This window comes from Protopterus annectens, chromosome 1.part1 (assembly GCF_019279795.1).
Source record: "Protopterus annectens isolate FY-2018-M chromosome 1.part1, PAN1.0, whole genome shotgun sequence".
In the NCBI taxonomy this organism is placed as follows: domain Eukaryota; kingdom Metazoa; phylum Chordata; order Ceratodontiformes; family Protopteridae; genus Protopterus; species Protopterus annectens.
The window spans coordinates 405,680,264-405,700,422 of record NC_056726.1 but is presented as its reverse complement, the minus strand read 5'-3'; the positions used below and the strand labels follow the sequence as shown (position 1 = coordinate 405,700,422).

General features: G+C 41.1%; 1 protein-coding gene across 1 annotated transcript in view; it reads right to left on the bottom strand.

The window, feature by feature from the left end:
* Positions 1 to 20,159, bottom strand: part of LOC122805360 (interferon gamma receptor 1-like) — a 1,208,195-nt gene that overhangs the window by 679,951 nt on the left and 508,085 nt on the right. Inside the window, exon 2 of the mRNA XM_044075453.1 lies at positions 9,623 to 9,673. Within this exon, the coding sequence (XP_043931388.1) occupies positions 9,623 to 9,673 (51 nt within the window). The remainder of the gene's footprint in view (positions 1 to 9,622; positions 9,674 to 20,159) is intronic.

Here is a 20,159-nt window from a genome sequence, read left to right as displayed (position 1 = left end):
TTTTTGCGGGAACAGATTGCCCTTCTTTTCTTTTATGTTTAGGTGAGAGTGGGATGTTGGGGAAGGACAGCAGGTATGATCAGGGAGGATAGGTTGGGTAGGATGACAGACGACAAACAAGACGCATACAGGGATGGTATACAACACATGTGGGGCTGTCACCTTGGATGGGGAGGGGTGTTTAGAAGTCGCAAGTCCATGAGCCCACCAATGGATACAGTGGGACTGAGGTCCCCACCCATGGGCAGTCACCACTGCACCTTCACAGCTCAGAAGGTGGCTGTGCTGGGGGCTGTGTAGGAGGGGCAGGCTCATCCTCTAGTTGCACCACTCGGCCCTCAAGCTGGCATAGGCGGTCTCGAATCTCCCTGTCGAGCTCGCTACGCACCACAGCCCGGACTGTACCAGGGGTGGCAGATTCCTGTCCACTCCAACTCCCGAGGGGGGCGAGCCCCATTCCCTGCGGCAGTTCCACCCGAAGGTGGTGCAGGGCCAACAGATGAGGAGGTCCCAGGCTGGGCCCCAGATGTGCTGGTGCCCGGTGCCATGGCCAGCTGAGGTAGGACAGGTGGGTCCGCTGGGACCGGCCTTCCCATATGAGCTATGTTGTAGTATGTTTATGGCAAATATGGGTTAGTAATAGTCAACAGCATTCACGATTAGTTATAACAGCATGCATTGGTATTCCCATTACCCAGGGCACCAGATATAACATAGTTGCAGAGCAGGCTTAACACATGCATATATGGGTAAACAGTGGCCATTACAACATGCAGCTTTCATTGATGGCAACAGGCCATCAATATGGGTGTATTTTAACATGGCACATGCAGAGAAACAGATGTGAATATTTATAAACCAATAGGACATATGTCCCATCAAAGGGTAGGAGTGTAGACATACCAAATGAGTTGTGTAAAACGGTTATGTTTGCACATATGGTAGGGGTGAGAGAGAAAGAGAGGCTTCAATTAACAACTAATACATCCTTACAGTTTTCACAACATTCGTAGTCACTGCAGTGGTCTGTCCCTTACATGTATTATTACACTATCCAATGGCGTTATATTGTACAATGGTATGTTTGTAGATTAGTATGTACGGGACCTGTGTCTTATGTACAGGCTTGACAAGATGCAGGTGTTAATGCAACATGTTTTGAGACTGCTCTCATACACTTTTGCTGAGATGCTGGGATGACAGGTATGTTTGCATGTACATTATCAGACTATGTACAAGTCTGACTATCAGTTATATGTCATTAACAGCTGCCTACATTTCTTGGATATTCACACTAATTTGTCAGGGGAACAGGGCAAAAGGCAGGTGATGTGCACCATTTATCAGGACATACTGGGCAGATTGGAACAGTTGAGGGGTATGAATATGCATACCACTCTCTATTTAATTCTAGCAAAATCTGTACAGTTATTAAGTGTAAATATGCATACAGCTTTCTCTCTGAACATTCTAACAGACTGTGTGCAGTTGTGTGGAATGACTGTGCATGCAACTTACTAGCGCTCTGGGGATCCAAAGCCCTGCTGTGTGTGACAAAAGCATTACAGTTAAGATCACTGTACACTATGCTATCAGGTAATTGTTGTGAGGCTTTGCAATGTATTTTGTGTAATATGACTGACCTGTTTGCACTTCCGACATTGTTATACAGCACTTGATACACATTGTATCTGCATACCACAGTGTGGGTAACACTGCTTACTACAACAGTACTATTTAACAACTGCAACAGTACAACAACATATGACTGCAGAGTAAAGAGAAGCAATGCAGGGGTTACACCTTTATTTGCAGCATATTACACTATTCTGTATACTGGTACAAGACATTCTCAGGCTCTTACATTTATTTGTTATGACAGTATGTGCAGGCTATTTACTAACCTGCCTCGCGATGCATCCTTTGCAGCATAGCATCATAGGTTTGCTGGTTCGCAGCACGCTCATCTGCAGCTGTCAGGGAAGTGCAGTGATATTTAGCCATACCTATCCATAGTATACACAAGCTAGGCAATTATTAACTACGTAGTGGAAGGAGTACTTAGTTCTGGGGCATTCTGCATCTGCTTTGCTTCCTGGATCTACTGTTCCAGGACATCCCCCTCCACTGCTTCAGATCTGCATGGTGATGCCTGACCTGCTCACCAGTCCTGGGGATACCTGTGGCACTAGTGAGGTCACAGGCGAGACTGTCCCAGGTCTCCATTTTGTACTGCGAGCCCTGGTACTGGCCCTGCAGTAGTCTCCTGTCATGGTGCTTTACCAGGTGCCATACCATGAATTTGGACTCCTGGATTCCCCAGCGCTGCACTCTAAAGCGAGTGTCTTCTCCCACTCCAGCCATTCTGCCTGCAGGGGGATGTTACAACCAGTTATGAGCTGTATTCCCGCCTCTTCGGTTTAAGTAAGGACAGATTCCTGCACTTTTCAGTAATTGGCCAGTTTGAAAAGGCTAAGCTATAGGCATACATGCTTACTTCTGGTTGGCACTGCTTAAAGAGGTGTACCTGTGGGCATATTGTATTGGCTTCCCTGCACATTGCTTACAATGACTTAGTTGGGCTGTGCGGCGGTTAGCATTGCTTATTGGTTATCTAGCATTATATTTGACTTTTGTCAATGATGTCTTACTCATTACAGGCTATATATGTGTCTGGTATCCGTCATTCATGTGTACATACACTGTATGGGGTCCTGGGGACTTCTGAACCTTATTACAATGATACCTCAACTCTATGTTTACTGCAGTACTCCAATTAAAATATTTATGGTCTGTGGCAGGTTATAGAACATTACACTGTACATAGATTCAGTTCACATATTTGATTTGTTTCCCTGTTGTAAGGATTAGTTTGCTGATACCTCCTTTATATATATATTGCTATCATGGCGTAGTGATTTACTACTAAGACTGTGATGTACAGGGTCCTGCATTCTAGCCTTGCAGAGGCTGGTTCTTTTGTTGCTGGCCAGAACACGAGCTGTTGGGTACAGAGTGATTAAGACACTTTAAAGCAGTTGTGAGCAGGTGTGCACGGGTTTGTGTGGAGCTAAGCAATGCTAACCTCCAGTTACTGTTTCTTACACTCATCCTCTACACTGCTTCACCAGTGTGATACTCGCATACCGGCGGCCATACAGGCTTACACCCGCTTGCAAATGCATTACATTTGGTGTTTGCATTTGACACTCACACCCCTGGGTGGGAGTGAGGACAATGATATTACCTTGTGATGCCTATTACATCAGATTACATGCCTACAGTATCAAGAATGGCTGCCCATTAGGCATAAGCATGCCGTTCGACTGTACAGAATCCACGGCCTGTCCAGAGTTTGATTCATACTATTGGTGTGTTCCTCTTACAATCTGCACCTGTCTGGCTAATACATGAGTACTGACACCATTCGATACAAACAAGTAATTGGGTTTTGGAACCCACATCCTTCAGCCGAGTCATGCTACTGCATACCTATTATTCTATCATCTTTTTAAGGTTGTAAGAGGAATATGTGCTTTCTGTCCCTATCAGACCTCTGAAACGATTGGGGACAAATATCACCTGAATCAGGGACAAGTCATGACAACATCAGAGACATATTTAAAATATTAGTGCTATTAACTTGACACACTGACAGACTCAGAGCATATGAATTAATACATATTTTCTGAGGTAAATGTTTATAACTTTTAATTGTTGTCATTATTCATTACTTGTGATTCACCACTTTTCCTCCAAAAGTCACTAGTTTTAGGAGAGATTAAGTGGGACAGAGTTAGAATTTGAGTCAAAATCAAGGACGTCCCTGGAAATCAGGAACAGTTGAGAGGTATGGTCCCTATTTGTTCCCCAACGGTTTATGTCCTGTCCAGTGGATTTACTCTTAGGGGTTGAGAGGTATGGGAGCAAGTTATGCCCATTTCGGAATATTATTTACATCCCCGGGGTGGTCCTAATACGACTGCGCCAGCCAACACCTGCATGCCTAGACCCATAATTGCATACCCATAGTTCCCCCACCTGCCCCTCCTCTACAGCACTCATCCTTACTCTGGGTGCAGGTGGGGTATAAACACAACACTACACACTGTCCACTCTTCGCATGTCGGGACACATGTACGTTGTGTCGATCCATGGGCTATCAGGCTTGCACAACCTACTGGTCCATGTACGTTTACAGCGTGGTTTGATGAATCTTTACATGGACTGACTGTGATGATCAGTAATTTTTGGGGTGTCCCACAAGGGACACTGATGTCTTTGTTTCAAGATTAGACCTGGCAGGTCTCTCCCACTGGTAATATCCTGCTGGTGGTCTGGGAAGCAGTGGCGTGTTTACTTTTATTGTGTGTCTGTATGTCTCACTGGCCTAGCTGGGGGGGGGGTTGATGCTACATGTTACACATTTGTTGATTGGACCCCTCACCTCCATATGCATGGCATGTGAACATATGTAATTCATAACTGCTGTATCATATCCTAGCTATATACATGTGCATATTTACAGTCAATATATATATATATATATATATATATATATATATATATATATATATATATATATATATATATACATTACTATATACAGATACATGTATATATTTATATATTGCTGTCTATATATATATATCTAAGAACATATGGGTCTATGGGTGTCTGCATATGTATATATCTATATGTGGGTATGTATATGTATTCTGTCTCTGTATGTATACATTTGTACTACGGAGAGGGAGAGGTATATCTCTATGTCGCTATGGGTAGATATACACACACATACCTCTACTTATATACATCTACATCTGGTTATTCCATTCCTTGCCATGTAGATTACACTTTGCTGCAGTGGGACTGGTAGCAGGTGTGGCTGCTCGTTGGGCGATGCCTCACCCCAATGAACACTTTTGCTTACATCTCTGGGGCTGTCCATATAGGCCCACACCAGCCAGCACCTGCACACCTAGACCCATAACTAGCTACCCATAGTTCTCCCACCCGCAACTCCTCTACAGCACCCATCCTTACTCTGGGTCCTGGTTGGGTCTGAACACACCACTACAGGCTGCCCACTCTCCACTTTACGGGACCCATGTCATACATTGTCTCGACCCATGGGTCATCAGGCTTTCCCACCCTTGTATTCTGGGTATGTACACACCCCAGCCAAAATGGTCGATGTATCACCTTCCTTTGGTCTTATGTCAATTTTAGGGGAGTCCCGCAAGGGACACTCCTCTCTGTGTTCCAAGATTAGATTTCACAGGTGCACTGTGTACCCCCCCCTCCCGGTTGTATCCTGCCTCTGGTCTGGGGAGCAGTGGACTACTTACATTGTTTGCAGGTTTGTGTGTATGTTTCCTGTGTCTGGCTGGGGGGGGGGTGGAAGGTCATGCTACATGTTTCATGTTTCTTGCTTGGGCCCCTCACTTCTATTGGCATAGCCTGTGAACATATGTCATTCTTGTGTGCTGTTTCCTATCATAGCTGTATATCTGTGTATATCTACGCACACACACACACACACACACACACACACACACACACACACATATATATATATATATATATATATATATATATATATATATATATATATATATATCTACGTATATGTATATGTGTGCAACCATATACATATATCTCTCTATATATATATATAAATATATATATAATATATATATATATATATATATATATATATATATATATGTATACACACACATATATATATATATATATATATATATAAATATATAGTTTTATATATATATATATATATATATATATATACATATATATATATGTGTGTGTGTGTGTGTCTGTAAAGCAATGCATACCCCGCGCAAATGCACTTACACATGTATACTGGTGTTTATATATGCTTAAACCTGCTTACTAGTGCCTTATTCGTTATGACACTGACAATTCGCTCCAGTTCACTTTTAATTGTTATTTTGCAGGTTATACAGAGGACAGATGTCAAAATATGTTCGTATACAGATTACCGATGGAAAATGGTATGTGCTGCAGTGGGATTTGGAATGGGAATGTCTGTTCGTTAGGCGGATGCTCTAACCAGTACACTATTGCTGTGCTGCTTCATTTGCATATATACCCATATACTAATGACTCCTAGTTCCCCAAACACCCACACCAACACCTCACTAACACTGCAGTCATCCATTCTCCAGTTGGATTCGCTGTGTATCCACAACACTACACATTGGCCACTCCCTACTCCTGTAGACCCATCACATCGGTTGACTCACTCCATGTATCCTCAGAAATCCCAAACTTTTAGTCCACAAACATTGGTGACATGAGCAACCAAAAGGACACTATTCGCAATTTTTGGGTTGTCCCACATGGGACATGCATGTCTTTATTTCAAGATTAGACTCTATACTTCATTACATCCTTACTCCCATTAACATGACACTACAATAAATTAATAAGTATGACTATGTGGTAACACACACGTTACACATGAGAGCTAATTATGTACGAGTTTGGCGTAATTCTTTTACAAATAGACCGGTTTATTAATTGGCGTTACCGCAGCAGGCAGATCACAGAAATGATTAAATGTGTGAGAAAGTCCTCACATTTCATTTTTTTCAACACAGCACTGACTTCAGACATTGTACACACTTATGCGTTTTAGCAGTTTTGTCCCTTCTCTCTTATGCACAACCTATTATTTTATCTGCTGTCGAGGTTTGTAAGAGCACATTCATGTTATTTATGTCTGCAAATGGAATGAATGTGTTACAGGGAATGTATTTCTACATATAGATGTATGCATGTGTGTATGCATATATACTTATAACGAACTCGCTAACCTCCAAGAGTCGGTCCAATTAGAACCAGCCCATCCAACCCTGACACGTCTGGATCCATAATTTCATACCCGTAGTTCCTCCACCCCACCAGAGTTCAACATACATGCATACCATCCATTGTCCAGTTGCTATCGCAGCCATGACACACCTCCACAGATTGCCCTCTCCCGAGCATTACGGGCCCTACACGTATGTTGACCCAACCCATGTATTTTCAGGCTCTCCCACCATTTAGTCCTTGAAAATACCTGTCTTTGCTTGTGTAATGGTCGGATGGCCAATCATCCTATCAGTTTTTGGGTTGTCCATCCAGGGACTACCCTCTAATTGTAAAGTAGACTTAGCAGATCAACAATGTTACTCCCACTGGTAATATCCTGCCTGTGGTGTGAGTAGCAGTGCTTTGCTCACTCCTGCCCAGCTTGATATGACATACGCTGACAGCTCTATATAACACTGGAGTTGCTGTTGATTCCCTTCTCATTCCTTGTGTATGCTTTATTGTTACGATGTTCATTCTTCACAGATATATATACAGATATATATATATATATATATATATATATATATATATATATATATATATATATATTAGATATATATATATATATATATATACATATATATATATATATATATATATATATATATAGACATATATGTATGTATATATATTATATATCTGTACATACTTATATATATTTCTTATGCTGGGCACTGCTTACACCCGTGCAAGTGCACTCAGACTTGCTCACTGGTACTTATATATGTTTACTGCTGCTTATTTGTGCTTACACCTGCTTACTAGTGCCTTATTCATTATGACAGTACCACTTTGATTGAATGAAATTTAATTAAACATCTCATGCGATACTTAAGTTCACATTTACATGTTATTATGTTGGTTTCACAACAAAACGACATTCATTCCACATGGAAAATTATATGTGCTATAGTTGGACTCAAACCGTGAATGCCTGTTCGTTAGGCAGATGCTCTAACCACTACACTATTGACGTTTACGTTGATTCTGCATGTTTTTCTCTATTTGAATGATTTTGATGTGTAAGCTACGCTCGGCGGAGGGCAGCGACGTGCAAACACGCTGCGCTTTGCTTATACTTTCGATATTGCAGCAATACAAATGTAAAATAGGGACATGGGGAATCTAACTGTGAAAGTTCAAGGGACGGGGCTCAACATTCCACTACGTGCTTGTGTGTTTACTACTTTGATTTTATTTCACTGTTCATGGACACTCTTGTATGCTTAGCATACATTTCTCCATGGGCACTGAATTACTGGCTTACTATTAGAGGCGGGCTCTAATAGTAAGCATAGTAGGTTGTGCAACTGTCGGGGCATGTTTATGCCTCCGTAGAGCCCTTGTACATGCCCCTTGCACTCACACACGTTTCCTGTGCACGTTGAGGGTGCAGCGGCACGCCCTCATGTATATTCATATGGCGCTGCTGCACCATCTCTAATGAGGATGCCTGGCGCAAGGCTAAAACCATCCTTGCGTCGAGCTTCATGAATCCCGGGGCATGAATACACTATTAGCACTGTAAAGAATACCCCTTACTGATAACATTGTTATTTGTGTGCTTTTAATAGCTTTTATTTTTCACAAAATCTTTACATTTGTTTGTCTTATCCTTTTTAGTTTTATTTTTTCATAAAATGCTCTGGAATGCAAGATATGTGTAGGACTGATAGAGTTGTGACATTCCACACTGCATAAGTAGCTTTTATTTTTCACAAAATCTTTACATTTGTTTGTCTTATCCCTTTTAGTTTTATTTTTTCAGAAAATGCTCTAGAATGCAAGATATGTGTAGGACTGATAGAGTTGTGACATTCCACACTGCATAAGTGTTAGGCCAGACATCCTGGTCTGAAGGTCTCTAAGAAATGTATGCCAAATATGGCAAACAAACATGTTTTGTATTCTGCAGACACATTTTGGCTTTTCTTGTGTGTGTGTGAGTGACTGTGTGTGTGAGTGACTGTGTGTGTTTGTGTGTGTGTGTGTGTGTGTGTGTGTGTGTGTGTGTGTGTGTGTGTGTGTGTGTGTGTGTGTGTGTGTTCTCAATGAGATTTTGATGCTGGTGTTACTTTTGATGTTTGGAGTTTTGTATATTGAATAGCTGATCCAAAGATAATTGACCATTTAATATAAACCCTATATATATTTGTGATTGTGTGATTTTTGTGTGTGTGTGTGTGTGTGTATGCACGTGCACAGGTGGGTGCTTGTAGGTATATGTTTTTAAATGGCGAGTGTACATGTCCTGTTTGAATGTACTATAAAAAAGATATAAGGTAATTATGCTCAGTAATGACTAAGGGTGGCCATGGTGGTGCAGCAGTTAGCATTGCCACCTCACAGTAAGAGGTTCTCTGGTTCGATGCTGGGGTGCCTTCTGTGCGAAGTCTGCATGTCCTCCCTGTGGTCGCGTGGGTTTCCTCCGGGTGCTTCAGTTTCCTCCCACATCCCAAAGACATGCTGTAGGTGGCTTGGACACTCTAAATTGGCCCTAGGTGTGAGTGTGTGCATGTGTGTGCCTTCTGTGGAAGGTTGGGCACCAGGCTGGCAACTCAACACCGTAAAACTCCACTGCCAATCATGAGCGGACAGGTGATCCACTGTGGCAACCCTTAACCGGGAAAAGCCAAAAGAAGAAGATGATCACTAATGACTAAATAAATTACAAAACAAAAATCAGTAACAAAGATAAAAAGTGAAACAGATGTACCTTCATTAAACCCATCATCTTCTCTGGACTCCCATTCTTTGGTCTGGCACACTATATAAATAAATAAATAAAAACATGTCAATACTGAGCATCTAATGCACATGAAGCTGGCTAGCTGGAAATAAAAATAGTTTTCTTCTTCAAATATGCTTTTATCAGTTTCAGTAACTTTACTGACATTGTGGAGAAGAGATTCACATCAACATCCCTTTTTCACTTTCCAACTTTAGAAAAAATGTATTTGTTCAATACATAAAAAAAATACATGACTTTCCACAGGGAGTATTGCATTTTAGATTTCCTCATGCATGATCTAAAGTCCAGAAACAAGTAAAACAATGGCCACTAAAGCAAAGCCTATTGCAGTCCCACTCACCATATCCCTACAGTACATTCCATTTGCTATGTATGCAACATTTGTAATTTGATCAGTAGGTACAATATAAAACTACTGTGTATCATTCAAGAAAGGTACAGCTGAAGGTTTCCTCCAGAATCAACCAGAAATAAATCATCCTAATGACTGAACCACTTACAAGCTTCACCTACCTGTACCTGACTAGGAAGAGACAAACTATAAATCACTGAACTAGAAGACAAGCAGGATGTGTACTAAGACATTCCATAACAGGTGCATCCAGTTCACACCCACTATACTTGAATAATTCTTTCCCACTGGGGGGACTTTATTCGGTTAAAAATACTAATACAGGCAACGATGAGCTACCTCAGTCAGTACAGGAAATGGAATTTAGATTACAACAAAGGAGGTAATCTGACAATATAATTAATGCACAGACATGGTTTTTGACAATTTTGACAATTCTGAGCGTAGTAGTGGTGCTACAGAAGAGGTAAACAAAGAAGTGGGCAGCTAAAGTTGGGAGCCGTTATATTGGGTTACAAAATATTCTACATTTTCTGTTCTTTTTCTTCAAGTACTTAAATCTAATTGGCATATTTTGCAGTCTGATATACTGTTCTACAAAGTTTTACTGAGAGTTCCCACTTTCTTTTTTTACAGTAGGGATTTAAAGATTACTGAAATGTTATCATTTAAAACCACAGTTGTGCATGTTATGAAGTCACGAATAGGAACTTCTAATTGTGGGAAATGTACTGCATGTAATCATGTACCTGATGAAAATGAACACAATTTAAATGGCAAAATATTTAGAGCAACTCAATGTTACAAATGTCTTTCAAACAGAATCGTTTATGCTATAAAATGTAGGTGTGTACAGACAAACTGGTATGTAGGAAAAACTAAGAAGTCAATAAAGATCAGAATACATGAGAATTTCTCTGACATATGAAATAAGACGATATCTAGTAGTGTGGCCATGCAAGCATTATGATAACATGACAGTGACATAAATGTTTTTTGATTAGTGATAGGGTCAAAACTGCTTTGTTCGGGGGGGGGGGGGTGTAGTGTAAATCAAAAAGAAGCTAAAATGATTACTAGACACTAGACTATGTTCCCACACATATTGAATAATGAAATTAATTGGAAATATGATGGATGTATACATTCAGTTATTAATGGGCATGAACTCTCTCATTAATGTGTGTTTCTAATATTGATTAGGTTTATATTTAAAGACTGAACATGTACTCTCTGTTAAATTCCCCTAGAGGGTATCAAGACAATGCAGTAGGGACATCCTGCTTGCCATTTTGTTCAGTGATTTATAATTTGCATACCGTATCCGATTGTTTTTGATAGGGAGAGGACATACCCAAGTAGTCTGGTCCCCACACCCATTTAAGAAAGAGCTGGTGAGCCTCCATCTTGACTGACTGTTTGCAGGAAGTGGAATTTCAAATTGCAGAAGATTAAAATATTTAAGTATGTCGTATCAATACCATAGACATCCACAAATGTTTGTCTTTGGAAAGGTCTTTATCTTACTACCTTACAAAAATAATATTCCCTGCAAAACACTGGATAGATAGAATGTATTCCTCCCAAAAGGGGTGTACCTTTGTACAGTCACAGTACACATACATGTAAATGGCCTCAGTCTTTCTGCACTTCCACAGACAAGTCTTATCAGAAGACAGCCCTTTCAGTCTGACCAACTGCATATGCAATATCACTGCTCATCCACAAAGTCTTATCAGACAATAGCCTATTCAGTTTAACCAGTTGCATATGAAGTATCACTGCTCATCCACAGACCAGTCTTATGAGAAGATAGCCTATTCAGTCTAACTAGGTGCATAAGACGTACCACTGCTCATCCACAGACCAGTCTTATGAGAAGATAGCCTATTCAGTCTAACCAGCTGCATATGCAGTATCACTTGCTTTTTCAGTTATAATGTATCACCAACCCCATGTCCCCCTGTTCTGACAGCTACTGGTACCATGCATGCCTCCGCTTACATGGGAGTGCACTGTCCTGGTCAGGCTCATCATCTCCCATTCCCAAACAAGGGTGAACTGACATAATCATCTCACCCTCCATCCTCCCCTTCCTACACCTAAGCCACTACTTGGGCTAGGATCAATAGGTCACCGTCAGGAAAACCTTACCCCTTCTATGCCACAGAGCTGGGTGAGTAATCAGTTTCACATGATATGGTTTGCTTTGTCGCATATATTGTAACATTTCTGTCCTAAAAATACTGTGCTTATTACTCAGGCTATTAAACAGACCAGACTTTACTACACACAGCTGAGTGTTATGGTTCATAGGTAGGTACTAGGCTATTGGCCCTAGGGCCTATACAAGCCTAGCCAAAAAGGTACCCTGGCTTTTGCCACCCAAGAAAATTATTTTCCTGTGCTCCTGTCAAGCAGAACCACAGAAGTGATCCCTGGGGTGAATTTCTTATTCCCCATCCAATCATCAATATTTTTCTTGAAGAGAGCTGATGAAGAGCTCAGTTTGACATAGATAGGTAGTCTGTTCCAGAGTATGGGAAGTCTCTGGGACAGGAATCTATCCCTCCGGCATGTTCTGTTTATTGTGGTGACAAGGTTTAGGTCCCTAGAGCATGTAGCTCGGAGGGATTGGGATTTCTTTAAGTGGAGCATGTCCAACAGCTCTGGGCTTGACATAGCTTTGTATGTTAGGAAGAGATCGCCTCTGAGTAGGCGATATACGACGGAGTAAAGTTGGAGTTTTTTTAGACGGTCTGCGTAGGGTATCAGTTTGAGGCCAGTAATCCTCTTTGTGAGGTATTTCTGCGGCCTTTCCAGTTGTTGTACATGTCTTGTGAGGTACATACCAAAAGGGGCGTTGTACTCTATAATGGGTCTAATGAGTGACGATTAGAGGGGAACAATGACCTCTTTTTTTCTGGATGAGAAACCTTTTGTGATGAGGTGTGCCACGTAGAAGGATTTCCTGACTACTGTGGTGATGTGATTATCAAAAGAGAAACTACTGTCCACCTGTGTCCCAAGGTCTCTTATCACACTTTCGGTGTTAAGTTGACTACTGCCTATGTGGTAGTTCATGGGTACAGAGTTTTTACCAAAGGGGATGACAATGCACTTTTTGGCATTGAGCTTGAGACCATGGCTTTGACACCAGGCATCTGTCTCAGTGAGGACCTTTTGTAAGATGTCCACATCATTTGGAGTTTCGATTATGGCTCCTAGTTTGCAGTCATCTGCAAATTTAGTTATCCAAAGACCTTCTGTGTTAGCCTGTACTTCAGAGAAGTAGATACCAAACAGGAGAGGACCCAGGACTGAACCCTGCGGTACTCCACTTGTCACTGGTCTGATGTCGGATTTGAAGTCTGCTACTTTCACAGTGTGGGTTCTGTCAGTAAGCCAGTTGGCAACCCATCTTGTGACATAGGGATTTATACCTAGTTTAGTGAGTTTATCTTTAATTCCAGAGTGGGGTACGGTGCTGAATGCCTTGGCGAGATCTAGATAGGGTGTGTGAACCACCTTACCCTCATCTATGGCTTTGGTGACTACTTCAAAGAAATCTATCAGGTTTAGGAGACATGATCTGCCTTTTACAAACCTGAACTGTGTGGGGTTCAGAGTTTGGAGATCTCCAATGTCTTTGTTTACGAGTTTCATGATGATATGTTCCATGGCCTTGCAGACCAGGCTCGTCAGGCTAATGGGGTGGTAGTTCCTGGGGTCTGTTGTGGCCCCCCCCCTTTGTGGAGTGGGATAACCATCGTGGTGCGCCATTCATTGCGCACAAAGCCTGAGGTGAGGCTATGATTGAACATGGTACTTAGGTGGGGTGCCATTTCATTCTGTAGTTCATGTAGAAGGCAGCCTGGGATGTTGTCAGGTCCCATGGATGCTGTGTTCTTGGCTTTGGAGAGTGAGGTTTTTACCTGTGCAGCCATGATTACAGGAACTTTGCATTCTTCCCGTATAAAGATGTGCCCTTTAGGGGGTGAGAGGGGGGGAAAGTTAGCACTGAACATATCTGCCAGGATGTTGGCAATATCAGTTGGTTCTGTATATTTAGTGTCATTGTGCTGTAACTCAGAGCAGATCTGAGTGTTGCCATTGAAATTCTTGACATAGCTATAGAATGCTTTGTGGTTGTCTTTAGAATCAGCGGCGATTTTGTTTTCATAACTATCTTTGGAGGATTTTATGAGGGATCTCAGCTTCTAACTGAAGCTGACCAGGGAGTTCCTCCAATCATGGGATTTTACTCTTTTTTGCAACAGTTTCTTTCTTCTGTTGTAGAGTTTGTTTAAGGCAGAAGACCACCAGATTGGCTTCCTTTTTTTGGAGGTTAGCATCTTGGTTCTGTTAGGGATAGCACGATCCATGCACTTTTGTAAGTGCTTATAAAGTGCATTTGTGTAGGATTCAGCGGTCGTACCTCCATTGTCCATCTGCATGGGTGTCGTGAAGTTTGGCACTTCTGTCTTAAGAAGCGTGAAGTTGGCTTTGTAGAAATTTTTTACGGTTGTTTTCCTAATGGGGGTGGGGGGTGGGGGGGATGTGGATGTCTGGGTGATTAGCTTGTGGTCAGATCTGACTAATGAGGAGCTGACCTCTGGTGTGGAACACCGGTCGCCCATGTTGGTGATGACCAGGTCTAGGATACTGCTGCCCCTGGTGGGGGTGTGGATAAGTTGATCCAAGGCATTGGAATTGATGAATTCCAGAAAACGTTGAACAAAAGAGTTGATACACGAGTAGTGGTGGGTTAGTTGAAATCACCCATTATTAGGGTGTTAGGTTGTACCTTGGCTTCATATAACTGCATTTGCTTTTTTCTTTATTGTGTAGTTATTTTTATGGGGAGAAAAAACAGCTGCATATGATTCTGAACATACCATCTGATGGGGGAGGTTATCTGGAAGCATCTTCATAGCTTGGCTTCTAGCATACTACCATCAGCCATTACCAGGCCTTTTTTCCCTAGCGACCACACATTTCCCTGGTACACAATTGCATTTGCTTTGCACTTGTACACCACTGTTAACTAATGTGCATACGTATACACAGCTGACCTTGCATAATACCATCTTCATTTCTTATGGTGACAGCTTTACTTCAATAACAGAAAAACAGCATTAGTAATTTAATAACATGACTATTAGAGACGTAACTTAATGATATGCACATTGTTAGTAGAGAGCTAAAGAAGGGGAGTACTGCAGTGAAATGAGGTGAGGTTATGCAAAAGGCTGCTCAAATATCTACTGTTATGGAAAGAACTTTGCAAATGCTATACTATCTTTATGATGATTCATTCTTGCAGAAGTAAAACTAATAGGCAAAAAGCCTTGAAAATTCTAAGACAATGGTAATTTTGGATACAATAGTTTGTAATACTGCACTATCGAATTGATGTCTTCCCTTGACCAGGACCAAATATCTCGGCAGTATTGTTTAATGAACATGTGGGCAGTAGATCACAGCAGAAAACATGGTTGCTGCGTCAGTGTAGAGAACCTTAATTACATCTGTAAGAGGTTTGCTATGTATGCCTTAAAATATATGTAATGAGCAAGACATCTGTCCCCTTGCAGCAAGACACTTGGAACAGAACTGTAACCACCATCAATTACACTTTCATGTCTTGCTAAATAATGTCTTCTCCCCACATAACATGACTTCAGGCCATCCAAACAGTACTGAAACAGTTATTCCATATGTTTTGATAAAATAAAACACTAACACAACCAAAGTGACACAACTTTAACACTGCTCTAGGACGTATCTAAAGCATTCAGTACAGTATCATAATTGCCTCCTACTCTAGTGTCCCTCCAACCTTGGCCTCAATACCACCACAATTTAGTGGTTACCCATTGGTTCAATACCTATTACTCTAAAAGATCAGGAAGCATTTGCTGGAATAACACATATTCATTCCCTATTCAAATTACAGTTGGTGTTTCAAGGGGATTAATATTAGGCCTTTATTATTCAATACCTTCATTAACAGCATGCACATAGCCACAAAACATGCAAAAATAGTATAATATGCAAATGACTCTACACTAACAATCTCTCCCCCTCTGTCTCTGAAATAGAAGTCCTCACACAGCAGCCCTTTACTTCCACTAAAACTGTCTTACAGACCCCATCCTAATAATAAATGCTAACAAAACCAAACAACTGCTCTTCTAATGCAAAATCTACCCCAACAAACATACTAATATTATCACCATAGTCTTACATAATGCCCAGATTGAACTAGTCACTGTAAATAAATTACTTGGCCTACAATAGATGACAGCCTGAAATTTGATTGACATGGACCAACCCCCACCATTAAGACAAAATAAAATATATCAACTATACAGATAAAAGCCCTTTCTCACTTCTCAAGTACAAACTCACTGCCTGCTCCTTCTTACTACCTACTCTCCTATACACATCTCCCATTCTGACAAACCTGCAATCTACACAAGTACACAAATGGGAAGTTGCTATGACAAAATTGTTAGATTTGCAACAGGACTATCAAACAGAACTCAGCACTGCATACCTCAAACAACTGCAGTGGTTTGGACAACCTATTATGCTCCTATCAACACAGTTGAAAGCATCATTTGTAAAATAAGGAAAAAACGCTGTACTGGTAGTCCCAACCAAATCTTTACAGATACTTTATTTCTGATGAAGTTCCGGTTGTGCAGAAAAGAAAGTGCTTAAACATTGGATTAAAGACTGATTGGGACTACCGGTACAGTGTTTTTTCTTACTTTACACTTGTTTTTGCTTATGTTGGGTGGTTACCAGTTTTTAAAAGCATCATTTAAAATACTCAATAATCCAATCAAATGTGTCACTTAGACATATTCTAGAGCAGGGGTGGGCAAACTTTTTGATTCGTGGGCCACATTGAGTTCTAACATTTGACAAAGGGGCCGGAACAGGACCAGATAGATGGCATGCTTTGAAAACATCACCTCATTGGGGGAAAAATACACATCTTGGGATATGGAGAAAACATGTGCTTTAATTTCCAATGAAAATGATGAAAAGCATTACAATAAAATCTCTGACTTCGAAATGAGTCTTTAAACACTGAAAATCAAATAAATGACCATTTTATTTTAAAGCACTGAAAGTTCTGTTATCCTTCAGGATATCACCATCACTCTCCTCCTGACTGTCTTTTTTTCAAAAACGGTAGGAGATGCAGATGTACTTGTCCTGTTCCTTTTATTCAATTTGTTTCCCCGGTGCCAAAAGTCAACAACAACCAGTGCAAGGACGAAACAGTTGCAGCAAGTCAGTCTGTGAAGCGTTATATTTGACCTGCGCGCAGTTTATTTTAACAACGTCGTATCACGGAGACACACACATTTTAATGGGAGCAGTGTTGTTGGTCTCCCTTTTTAGCCAGCGCATCAAAGTCTGGAGTTAGTTTTGTTGTAGCGATTCTCAGGATGGATCTGAGGTGTAGGTCTGTTAACTTGGATCTGTGGCTGGCTTTGTTGATGTTCATGACGCTGAAGGTCTGTTCACACACGAAGGTAGAGCCGAACAAAGCCAACATCATCTGCGCCTTAGATTTGGAAACGCGGCATCATTGAGTGAAGCATAAAAGTCATTTAGTTTCAGAGAGCTGAACTTCTCTTTTAAGGCAGGGTCGGACTGAAGGTCGATCAGTTCGAGCTGAAGCTCCTCTGGAGCTGTTTCGGGGTCTTGTGACAGAGGAAGGGCCACCAATTGAAGTGACTTGTCAATTTTGTCGAAATCCAAAAACCGACGGCAGAATTCTCCGTGCAGTGCATCCAGTGACTCACTGTATTTCTTTACTTTTGCTCCGGCCTCTTTCAGCGTGGCTAGTCTAGGAAAATGAGTGAATGACTTGTTCAAAATCTGCCTGGAGAATAAAGCCAGCTTGGATTTGAAGGCTTTCACGTTTGTGTACATGTCATGCACAAACTGCTCCTTCCCCTGCAGTTTCACGTTGAGCTCATTCAAGTGTGAAAATACGTCCGTAGCAAACGCAAAGTCACACATCCAGCTCTTGTTGCTCAGCTCAGGAAATTCATCAGTCTTCCCCTGCCGCTCCAAAAACACGTCAATCTCCTCTTTGAGCTCCCACACTCGTTGAAACACTTTGCCCAAACTCAACCAGCGGACACGGGAGTGATAAAGCAGGTCCTGGTGATCCGCATCAGTTTCCTCCAGGAACGCAATGAACTGACAGTGCTGAAGTCCCCGTGCGCGTATGAAGTTGACGAGTTTCACCACAGGATTCACAACATGATTCAGCTGTTAACACCGATTTACATAGAGATTCCTGGTGTATGATGCAGTGGAGGAAAATTACATCCTGGTCAGGGTTTTCATCTTTCACTTTATTCTGGATTCTCCTCAGCAGGCCAACGTTTTTTCCCGTTAAATTCGGAGATCCATCTGTGGTGACGTTAACAAGCTTACTCCAGGGAAGCTTCATGTTTTCGATGGCAGCAGACACCCGTTCAAACAAGTCCTCTCCCCGTGTTTGTCCTTGCAGAGACTCCATTGTCAAAAACTCCTCCGTTATTTCAAAAGTTTCGTTGATTCCTCGGATAAAAATGAGGAGCTGAGCAGTGTCTTTGACATCGTTGCTTTCATCCAGTGCTAAAGAATAAAAAGTGAATGACTTCGCCTTTTTGTTTAATCTGCTGGTGATAGCTTCATCTATTAGTTCCACACGGCGAGTCACTGTCCGCTGTGATAAACTGATTTTCTCAAATTTGTCTTTGGTCTCCGGGCACAAAATACCTGCTGTGTCTCTACCATACATTCTTTTAAAAACTCGCCCTCAGACAGTGGTTTGCTGGCCTTTGCTATTTTGAATGAAAGCATAAAACTGGCCTTGGTACTTGACTCTTGAATGGCAGTTTGAAGGTGAAAAAAACTTTGCTGAGCCTTCAAATTAGCTGCCAACTTCTCAGCAGCAGCTTCCAGTTCTTTTGTTGAGAGCTTGCTAGCATAATTAGCGTGCTTTGTGGCAAAGTGACGGCTAATATTATACTCTTTAAAAACCGCCACAGTTTCTTGGCATATCAGGCAAACAGCAGATGATCGGTGTTCAGTGAAAAAATATTTAGTTGTTCACTCCTTATTGAACACTCGACATTCTCTGTTCACTTTCCTTTTCTTGGGTCCGCTCATCATACCTCTCAACCTGGAAACATCAAAAATCTGGACAAGGCCCATGAAAAATAGGTACAAATCTGTACGCTGTTTAACATAAAATTTGCATACATAAATATTGCACAGTCATTTTTACATCACTGACAAATCAATACAACAAATCACTACAATGAATTCCCAATGAACAAAACTGGACTCCCAATGACCACGAAACCATTTAACAGATTTAACTTTCAGGCAGGTGAGCTGGACCACTAGGACTCACCTTCGGTCAAGCCTTAATTGCAATACAACTACTGAAACCCAGTGAATAAAACATAACAAAAATAATTAAAAGCATAAAAATACAAATCAGACATAAATGCACAAAACTGTATTAGGTACAGCATATAAAAATAGCTTAATACCTCTGTAAAACAAAAACATTAACACCAGTTACCTAGTAAATATTGTGAGAAGATTCATCTGGAAGAGAAGGATTCCAAGACCATTTTACCTCAGGTAACATTGCATGAGCATACACAATGGCTCCCTAAAAAAATGTTTTCATTCTATTTTTATATGAATACAGTATATGAATTTTAACAATGGCTTCTGAGGTGCACTCCAGTGACACTATGTCCAGGTCCTCTGGAACATATCAAACTAGATCACATTCTTTGGGGAATTTTAAATCAAAAGTAATATTAGGACTTATGGAAAATGCTGCACAGACAAGGAGGGGACTTATATATTCAAGTGCCTGCTTACATATTAATCCCTTGTGAACCAAACAGAACACAGTAATAACTGCTTCTTCTTACCTACTTAATAGTGTACTTTTAGGAGAGCTTAAATTAATAAGCTAGTAAATCATTTTACACGCAGATACATTTTCTGTCAGTGAAACTGGACATCTATTTAACTTCAGCAGGTTTTGAACAGTGATGCTGCAATCTATACACACACACACACACACACACACACACACACACA